The 10,189-nt window shown below is 37.0% G+C and overlaps 1 protein-coding gene across 1 annotated transcript in view; it reads left to right on the top strand.

The window, feature by feature from the left end:
• LOC121484556 (RNA-binding protein 3-like) overlaps positions 1 to 4,886 on the top strand; it is a 22,481-nt gene extending 17,595 nt beyond the window's left edge. Inside the window, 2 exon segments of the mRNA XM_041743961.1 lie at positions 2,948 to 3,294; positions 3,296 to 4,886. Coding sequence (XP_041599895.1) covers positions 2,948 to 3,294; positions 3,296 to 3,436 — 488 coding nt within the window. The 3' untranslated portion in view covers positions 3,437 to 4,886.
• Positions 4,887 to 10,189: the final 5,303 nt, after the last annotated feature.

Here is a 10,189-nt window from a genome sequence, read left to right on the forward strand (position 1 = left end):
TTCAGTTTCCATAGTTTTGTCTTTTCCAGGTCACATAGTTGGAGTCATATAGTATGTAACCTTTTTAGATTGGCTTCTTTCAGGACAAACAGTGTATGTTCTCATTCATTTGGGGAATATGAATAATAGTGAAAGGGAATATAAAGGAAGGGAAAAGAAATGTTGGGAAATATCAGGAAGGGAGACAGAACATAAAGACTCCTAACTCGGGGAAACGAACTAGGGGTGGTGGAAGGGGAGGAGGGCGGGTGTTGGAGGGGAATGGGTGACGGGCACTGAGGTGGACACTTGACGGGATGAGCACTGGGTGTTTTTCTGTATGTTGGTAAATTAAACACCAATAAAAGTTAATTAAAAAAAAAAAAAAAGATTGGCTTCTTTCACTTAGCAATGTACATGTGAAGTTCCTCTATGTCATTTCTATTTTTCATAGGTCATTTCTTTTTAGTACTAATAATATTCCACAGTTTATTCACTCAAGGACATCTTGGTGTTTCCACATTTTAGCTTCAAGATTCTCTCCCTCTGTCCCTCCCCCCTCAAATAAATGAATAAATCTTAAAAAAAAAAAAAGCTCAGGAAGGAAGAACAAAGCAAACTAAACAAATTAGAAGGAAAGAAAGATCAGAACAAAAATCAATTAAATAAAACATTAACCAATAGAGGAAATTAACAGAACTGGAAGCTTATTTGTTGAAAAGTTCAACATAACTGATAAACTCTGAGTTAGGTTGATTAAAAAAAAGAACACAAGTTACTAATATGATTGAAAGAAGGGTTATCAATATAATTCCTACATATATTAAAAAGACCATAAGAGCAACTTGATTATGAAAAATTTGATTCCAACAAAAAGTAATTTTGATGAATTGAGCAATTTTGAAAAATACAACTTAACCAAATTGACCTAAGATGGAACAGAAAATCTGAATAGCTCTATAACCACCAAAAATCTCACAGAGAAAACTTCAGGCCGATGAGGGCACATTTTTTTTTTTTTTTTTTTTTTTTTTTAAAGAAGATAGAAGACAAGTGAACACTTTACAACTCTCTTTTGTCTTCAAGCTGGGCTGCTGGGTCTTGCCGGGAATGGTGACAGGAGTAATGTGAAGATACACTTCAGTGTATCTTTTCTTTGTAAAGATATTTTTATGCAAGGAGAGTTGTACTAAGTAATATTTCTGTGAGGATATGAGTGCTGAAAACTCCTATTCCACCATCTTGTTGATGTCACTCTTAAAGTTGTCTTAACATAGAAAATCAATATTTTGCCATATTAATAGAATAAAGGAGAAAACCATATCATTTTAATACATGGAGGAAAAATATGACAAAATTCAACATCCATTCACAAGAACAATTATCACCAAACAAAGAAGATAAGGTACTTTTTCAACTTATAAAGAACATCAATGAAAAACCTCCAGTTAACATACATTCATGTTGAAATATTAAATTATTTTCTACCAGAATAAAGAATAAGGCTTGATTTTGTCACATTTACTCAACATTGAATTGGAGGTCCTAGCCACTGCAATAGTGAAAGAAAAAGAAATGAAATGATAAAGATTGGAAAAGAGGAAGCAAAATTGTCCTCATTTTCAGTGTGAAATAATAGGAAAAAATATATATTGGTTTCTGTCCCCAATTCCTGGCACAGAGCTTCTAAAACCCTTGCAATTTCCTGAATGGTATTAGAACTAAGAGCATCTTTGGTTCTAATATTTGGTCTTTGAATCTGGCTCCTGACATAGGGCTCTTAAAACCCTCATAATTTCCTGAGTGATAGGAATGTTTTTTGTTCTAATGAGGTGACTCTGGCTGGGCTCCATGATAAGAACTGACCACAGGAAATAAGCCATGTTTGGAAACTTAAAATTTTCAGCCATTCCCAACAAGAAGGAGGACTAAAAATAGAATTAATGATTGATCAAAACTAGATGAGGAATTCTCCATAAAAATTCCCAAAATACGGGATTCAGAGAGCTTCCAGGTTGGTGAATATATCTGCATACCAGGATAGTAATCCAGCCCAACTACATGGGCACAAAAGTTCTGTACTTGGCACCTTCCCATACCTCACCTTAAGTACCTCTTTACCAGGCTGTTCATCTATATCCCTTATCACATCCTTCAGTAAACTGGTTAACCTAAGTAAGTGTTTCCCTGAGTTCTGTGAGCCACTCCAGCAAATTACTAGAATCCAAAGGGGGAAGAGGTCATGGAAACCATGATCTGTAGCAAGTTAGGCAGAACTGCAGGCAACCTGGGGACCTACTAGGGTTTGCAATTGGCATCTTGAAGTAGGGGGCAGTTTTGTGGGACCGAGTCCTAAACCTGCAGGATCTGATGCTATCTCCAGGTAGACAGTACCAGAATTGAGTTAAAATGTAGGAAACCCTGCTGGTATCACAGAATTGCTTGTTGTGGGGAAAACCATCATGTGGTGTTGAAAGCTTTGTGAGGGTGGTAGTGTGAGAGTAAAGGAGACACACAAGAGGAGGACTGGGTTTTTCTTAAACAGCAACTAATATAATTGTTTACACAGAAAACCCTGCAGATCTGTAAAACAATTAGAAGTAATAAGTGAATATGCAGTCATAGTATATAAAGCTAAAATGTACAAAATCAATTCTATTATTATGCTCTAGCAGGAAAAAAAAATTGTGAAATGAAATGGAAAAGCAATTCTGTTTATAATAGGTCCCCAAATCAGATTATTTGGAAATAAATGTAAACAGGTGTACACTGAAAACCAAAGGACGTAGCAGAGAGAAATTTTCAAAGATTTAAATGAGTGGAAAGATATGTTATCTTCATGGATTGGAACACTCAATTTTAAGATATCAGTTCTTCTGAAATTAATCTATACATTTAATTCAATTTTACGCAGTCTCTCTGCTTCTCGGCAGTTGCTGTTGTTCTGGGCTTTTTGCTTAATTTGCAGTACTCAAATTCATTGCCATGTCTTCTGAAGAAGGGAAGCTTTTCGTGGGAGGGCTGAACTTCAACACCAAAGAGCAGGCTCTGGAAGACCACTTCAGCAGCTTTGGTCCTATCTCTGAGGTGGTTGTTGTCAAGGACTGGGAGACTCAGCGATCCCGGGGTTTTGGTTTCATCACCTTCAGCAATCCAGAGTATGCCTCAGATACCATGAGAGCCATGAATGGAGAGTCTCTGGATGGTCGCCAGATCTGTGTGGATCACATGGGCAAGTCAGCCAGGGGAACTAGAGGAGGTGCCTTTGGGGCCCATGGGCGTGGTCGCAGCTACTCTATAGGTGGGGGGGACCAAGGGCTATGGGAGTGGTAGATATCACAGTTGATCTGGAGGATATGGATATGGATATGGAAGGTCCAGAGACTATGGTGGCAGAAGCCAAGGTGGTTATGACCGCTACTCAGGAGGAAATTACAGAGACAATTATGACAACTGAGATGAGGCATGTGCACCTAAAGTAGGTACACAAGGAATAAAACTTCTGATGCAGGATCATCCTTCCAAATAGCTGTATTTATAAAGATTTTTGGAGCTGCACTGACACATCTGTTCTAGTACATCAAGTTCTATTTTTTAACTGAGCTCCCAAGGTAGCTTGTTACAGAAACCTTTTAGAAAGCTCCATGTGATTTCTAAAATTTTCTCCCATTTAAATACTAATCCTGGGACATTGCAAATGCTGGGTATTTTTCCTCTTACCAGTTTTTTAGTTTGGGCTCTCAGGATTACGGATTGTGACAAAAAAATGTTGGCTTAGACTGCTTTAAAAACAAATAATATGTGTTTAGGGACATTTAAAAGCCTATCTACAATATTTATCGTGATTAGGAAGCAATTTCCAAATGCAAATACAAGAAATCATTGACACGATTAGAGGTGGTTTTTCTTTTTTTAATTCAAGGTTACCACCCTGAGTATAGAGAAGTTTCTTAAAAATATTTGTGAATGTATTTTTCAGTACTGGAAGAAAAAATATTCTGTTGTGTCTCATTTAGCATTTTAAGATGTCCTTCATGGAGCTGATTAAAAAGTGGAAACATGAAAAAAAAAATTCAATCTCAAAAATCCCTAGAAGTTTACATACTGATTTTAAAATTTATGTGGATACAAAGGACTTTGAATTGCCCAAATAATTTTTAAAAAGAAGAACAAAGTTACAGGACTTACTATAAAGTTCTAATAATCAAGACTATGGTATAAACAAAAGGATAGATATATTAATAAATCAGCAAAACATCAGAGAGTACAAAAGTATCTCTATACCTGTATAGTGATTTTTTTTTTTTTTTATAAAGGCACAAGGCAATTCAATGGGGGAAAGGAAGTATTTGAAAATTCCTAAGAGTGTAGATCTTAAAAGTTCTCATAACAAAAAAATTTTGTGATTATATGTGGTGATGGATGTTAATATAATGGTGGAAATAATTTCACAGTATATGCAAATAATGAATCATTATGTTATGTACCTGAAACTAATATAATGTTATATGCCAATAAAAAAGTGGTCTTTCCATATGGGGAAAAATGCATTGACTCTTACCTCATGTCACACACAGTAATTAATGTGTAAACAGTCATAAACCTAAATGTTAAATCTCAAACTACAAAACTTCTCGCAGAAAAAAGGAACAAAATTTTGTGACACTGGATACGGAAAAGATTTGTGAAACAGAAGATGAATAGCACAAAGGAAAGACGAATTAGAATGGACTTCATTAAAATGAAAAGCATTTGCTCCCCAAAAGACATAGGTAAGAAAACAAAACCAAAAGAAAGGCCATGGATTGGGAGAAAATATATGCAAAACATGTATCTGTCAAAGGGTTTATATCTAGATTATGTAAAATACTCTTAGAATTCAATTCCTAAAAGAAAGACAACACAGTTTTTTTTTTTTTTTTTAAATGGGCATGGGGGCACCTGGATGGTTCAGTCATTTAAGCGTCTGCCTTTAGCTCATGTCATGATCCCAGGGTCCTGGGATCCAGCCCCATGTCAGGCTCCCCGCTCAGTGTGGAGCCTGCTTCTCCCTCTCCTTCTGCCTGCCACTCCCCCTGCTTGTGCTCTCTTTCTGTGTCAAATAAGTAAAAATCTTTTTAAAAAATGGGCATAGGATTGGATATTTCACAAATGACCAGTGGATACATGAAAAGATGCTCAACATCACCAACCAGTGGAAGATGCAAATTAAAACCACAGTGAGATACTACTATAACTACTACTACTACTACCCTACTACCCACTGGGATGAATTAAACCAAAAAAATCTGACAATACCAAGTAGTATCAACAATGTGTTCCATATTTTGACAGTGGTGATGTTTTCATGAATTTATATATAAGCAAAATTAAAGTGTTCATTTTTAATGGATATAGCTTATTGTAAAGTTGTATTTTAATGAAGTTGACTTAAAAAATATAAGCCTATAAGAATAACAATTTATTATCCCAGTGGACCAAGATACAAAGATGCTTGCGCACTTGCTAAAGTAGCAAGTGTAGCTGGGATCAGACTTTAGTTCTCAACCCAACTATTTTCCCTTCCAATTAGTTCATGCTCCTGAACATAGAATACAGGATTGAAGGAAGGAAGAAGCAAGAAGGGAAGCAAGTGTCCTAAGAATGGATCAGCTGTAATCCAGATCCTTAGTCTTGTCTTAATCAGTGATGTCAAAACACTTCCCCTACTGAAGACATGCCTTGCTTTTAACTTAAAATTTTTTCATTTTTAAAAATAGCTTCCTCATTTTTTCTTTCTCTTCCCTAATCATAACGGTCAATTTGAATTGTACAGACATATATGGAAACAATCCAAGTGACTTACACTATGTACCATGAATAAAGAACTTTGGACACAGCTCTTCCTGCCAGTTTATGAGTGAGTGCTCTTCGGAACCTGTTTCAACTATGTAGATGGGTTAGAAGAAGTACATAAACAATTTAGAGATTAGGGTGCCTGGGTGGCTCAGTGGTTGAGCGTCTGCCTTTGGCTCAGGGCATGATCTTGGGGCCCTGGGATTGAGTCCTGCATCAGACTTCGTGTGGGGAGCCTGCTTCTCCCTCTGCCTATGTCCCTGCCGCTGTCTCTCTGTCTCTCATGAATAAATAAATAAAATCTTTTTTTAAAAAAAGAAAATGCAGAGAATGTGTTGAGTTAATGCCTTTAAGAATTAACATTGTAAATTTGTCAAATTTCTTTACAGCTTGTTATTTTTAACATTTTAATATCCTATTATTTTATATGTACTTTTCTCTATGTTTTTCTTGGGCTTAAAAACAGGTTCATTGAAATTTGATATTTTTTTCTTTAAGACATTTTATCATCTGGAAATTACTGATATACTAAGCTGTGTCACATTGTATTTGATGTTAGTGTGCAGATTCCACTGTGAGAAAAAAATGGAAGATAATTCAATGGAGGACCACTTACTTAAATATGAGTTCACTAGCCTTTGTTATCTAACAAGTGAAATCATGTCCTCTTTCAGGATTTCCCATACAGAACTCTGTACATTAAGGGCTTGAACTGCCTAGGTTGCACTTCTGAAAAGCTCCTGTGTTCAAAGAGCAAAAATATCACATTGAGAAATTCAAAAAATTTTCTTTGTGAATCTGAATTTATACAGCATACTTTACTTGAATTTATGGGAAACAATGTAACAAATGAGTTCCTGGAAAATAACCAAAATTTTATGTTCCAGAGAAAGCTGGCATTTATTGAACACCAGCAGTGCTTGGGGGTCCTATAAAATATTTTGTGCGTACTGTTATCACTACTTTGCAGATGGGAAAATGCAGGCACAAAGAGATGATGATAAGTTTCAAGATTTTAACCTGGCCGCCAGTCTGTGGAGCCTGCACCCTCTCACCCTTGGTCATACTTGCAGGAGCAGGTCTCCACTCTTTCCTGCGCATACCCTGTTCCTTCCCACCCTCATTCATCTCGTTTGTCCTCCTGGAGAGCCCAGCCTCCCCTCTCCACTGGTCACATCCTGTCCACCCTTCATTGTCTGGGCACTTAGACCTTCTGTATTCTAGCAGCAGCTACTCTGCCTAATTTCCTATTGACCAAACATAATTACTCCCTTAACGCTTGGGGAATAACCTAAGAAGTGTCTGTCCTGCCTCACATCGCTCTTCCTCCAAACCATCCTGTGTAATACCCCCCCCTCTTTTTTTAAAGATTTGATTTATTTATTCATGAGAGACACACAGAAAGAGGCAGAGACCTAGGCAGAGGGAGAAACAGGCTCCCTGTGGGGAGCCTGATGCAGGACTCAATCCCAGGACCCTGGATCACAACCATCACAATGTGAGTCAAAGGCAGATGCTCAACCACTGAGCCACCCAGGTGCCCCTTCTGTAATCTTAAATACACATTCTTAAAGCCTTGGGAAGCCCCCACTGTTCGACTTTGAATCCTAGTTTGGAGAATGTTAAGGCCCTCTAAAATCTTTGACCCACTTTCCAGCTCTATCCAGATATGGAGATGTCAACCCCAGACAGGTATTTCACAGGTCATTTTCAATGTTGGTTGGCATATGATAAATACTTAATGTAAGTTATCATTGTTTTATGTTTAATATTTAAATATAATAGTCATATAATTCAAACACAAAAATATAGAAATGTATAGTTGAAATATTTTCTACTGATTCTTGGTCGCATTATCCCACTTCCCATTCCCCATCCCCACACATTAAACTAGAATTAATTTCTTTTTTTAAGATAAATGATAACATATTATACACATTGACCTACATGTTGTTTTTTTCTACTTAATATATTTTGGACACTTTTTTGTATCAGTGAGCTTGCCCATTTCTTTTTTACAGCTGCATAGACAATTTTATGGCTACATGAACATGTCATAATTTAATTAACCATAGTTTATTCCCTGATGATACGCATTTATATCATTTTCAGTCTTTTACTGCAAATATCCTCATACACACTGTATGCATGAAAACTTATTTGTAAAGCACATTCCTAGAGGGAGAAGTAGAAGAATGATTTAGGCATTTGTAATTTTAAAGATACTGGTAGAATATATATTTTGGCATAGGGGACATATTGATTTCTACTTCCAACAGAAACAAATCAATAGTTTCCCCACAGCCTTGCCAACACACTGTGGTATTAAATTTTTCATTTTTGCCTATCGATGGGAGAAATGGTGTTTTAGTGGAGTTTTAGTTTGCCTTTTAAAAAATGAGTGGGTTTGAGCATTTTTCAAATGTGTAAGAGCCATTTGTTTTTCATTTTCTGTTTATAACCTTTACACATTTTAGGGATCCCTGGGTGGCGCAGCGGTTTGGCGCCTGCCTTTGGCCCAGGGCGCGATCCTGGAGACCCGGGATCGAATCCCACATCAGGCTCCCAGTGCATGGAGCCTGCTTCTCCCTCCGCCTGTGTCTCTGCCTCTCTCTCTCTCTCTCTGTGACTATCATAAATAAAAAAAAAAAAAGAATGTAAAATAAAAAAAAAAAATATAACCTTTACACATTTTAGAATTGTTCTGCGTTTTCCCTTATCAATTTATAGATATTGTATATGTTACAGAAATTAGCCCTTTTTTTGTTATATGAGATGCAGACATTTTCCCCAAGTTTGTCATTTGTCTCTTGTTTGTGGTGTTTTTATTCTTGCAGGTGTTTTTGATGTTAACCGTGTTAACTTGTCATTTTCTTTCATGCTGTCTGGACTTTAAGTCATGTTATAAATGCCTTTCCCTGTCTGAGATGATAGAAATTTTCCCTTATTTCTCCTAGAAGTTTGGTTATTTCACTTCCTATATTTAAATCTTTGAGCCATCTAGAGTTTATTCTGGTGTGTATTATGAGATGACATTCCCCTTTTTCCCAGATGGCTGCTGATTTATACTGACACCATTTATTAAATTATCCTTATATTCCCCACTGCTTTGAAATTATGTGCTAAAGTCCTGTATGCACCTGCCTCTATCCTTGGGCTTTCTATTCTGTCTGGTTGGTTGGCTAGCTGTTCATGTGCCAGGACCACATACTGAGCATAGCTGAAATCAAACAGGGCTGGCTGCACAGATCCTTCTTTCCAGAGTTCTCTTTCCTATCAGCATTAATGATTCATTAGAGGTGGTTTTCAGTGACAACAACAAGAACCAATGACAAACATCCTTTCTCTTGGATTTTTTTTTTTTTGTGATCATAGTAAGTTTATAAAATGACTTAGGAAAACTTGATGATTTTGAATCTTACTCCTTAAGAATGTAGTCCATCCTTCTATTTTTGTTCCATTCTATTTCGTTGCCCTGCAAGAACATTTAAAAATTGTTTTCAAATTGTTTTTGTGCTGTTTTCTTCCTAGATATTTTATCCAGTTGTTGCTCATAGGCTTGGAGCCTTTTCTTTCATTATATTTTCTGTTAGTATGTATGGAGACTTTTGGTTTCTGTATATTAATTTCATAGCTCTCTAGCTTAATGCGTTTTCTTATTTCTAGTGATTTTTGTTTTTAATTGATTCTCTTGATTTTTCAAATAATCATATAATCTACAAATAGGAAAGCCTTGCTTCCTCTTTTACAATACTCCTCTGGTTTCTTTCTTGCCTGGTTGCTTTATTTTTAAAGATTTATTTATTTTTGAGGGAGAGAGCAAGAGAGAGCATGAGCTCAGTGGGGAGGGGCAGCGGGAGAGAGAATCTTCACTCGGACTTCCTACTGAGCGGAGGACTCCATATCAGGCTTGATCTCAATACCCTGATAACAGGACCTGAGCGGAAACCAGGAGTCAGCCACTTAACCAAGTGTGCCACCCAAACACTCCATATCTGGTTGCTTTATTTTTTTTTTTATTTTTATTTTTTATGATAGTCACAGAGAGTGAGAGAGAGGCAGAGACACAGGCGGAGGGAGAAGCAGGCTCCATGCACCGGGAGCCTGATGTGGGATTCGATCCCGGGTCTCCAGGATCGCGCCCTGGGCCAAAGGCAGGCGCCAAATCGCTGCGCCACCCAGGGATCCCTGGTTGCTTTAGATAGTACCTTTAGAACAGTGTTAGTTAATGGAAATAGTACCAACTTGACTTTTTTCTGGTTTCAGTGGGAGTTTCTAGTGTTTCCTCATTAAGCCCATGCAGCCTTTTGGTTTAAGACTGACATCTTAAGAAAACATCTTAAGTTCATCAATTTGTATTTCATTAAGAATCTTT

The sequence above is a fragment of the Vulpes lagopus genome, chromosome 2 (assembly GCF_018345385.1).
Source record: "Vulpes lagopus strain Blue_001 chromosome 2, ASM1834538v1, whole genome shotgun sequence".
In the NCBI taxonomy this organism is placed as follows: domain Eukaryota; kingdom Metazoa; phylum Chordata; class Mammalia; order Carnivora; family Canidae; genus Vulpes; species Vulpes lagopus.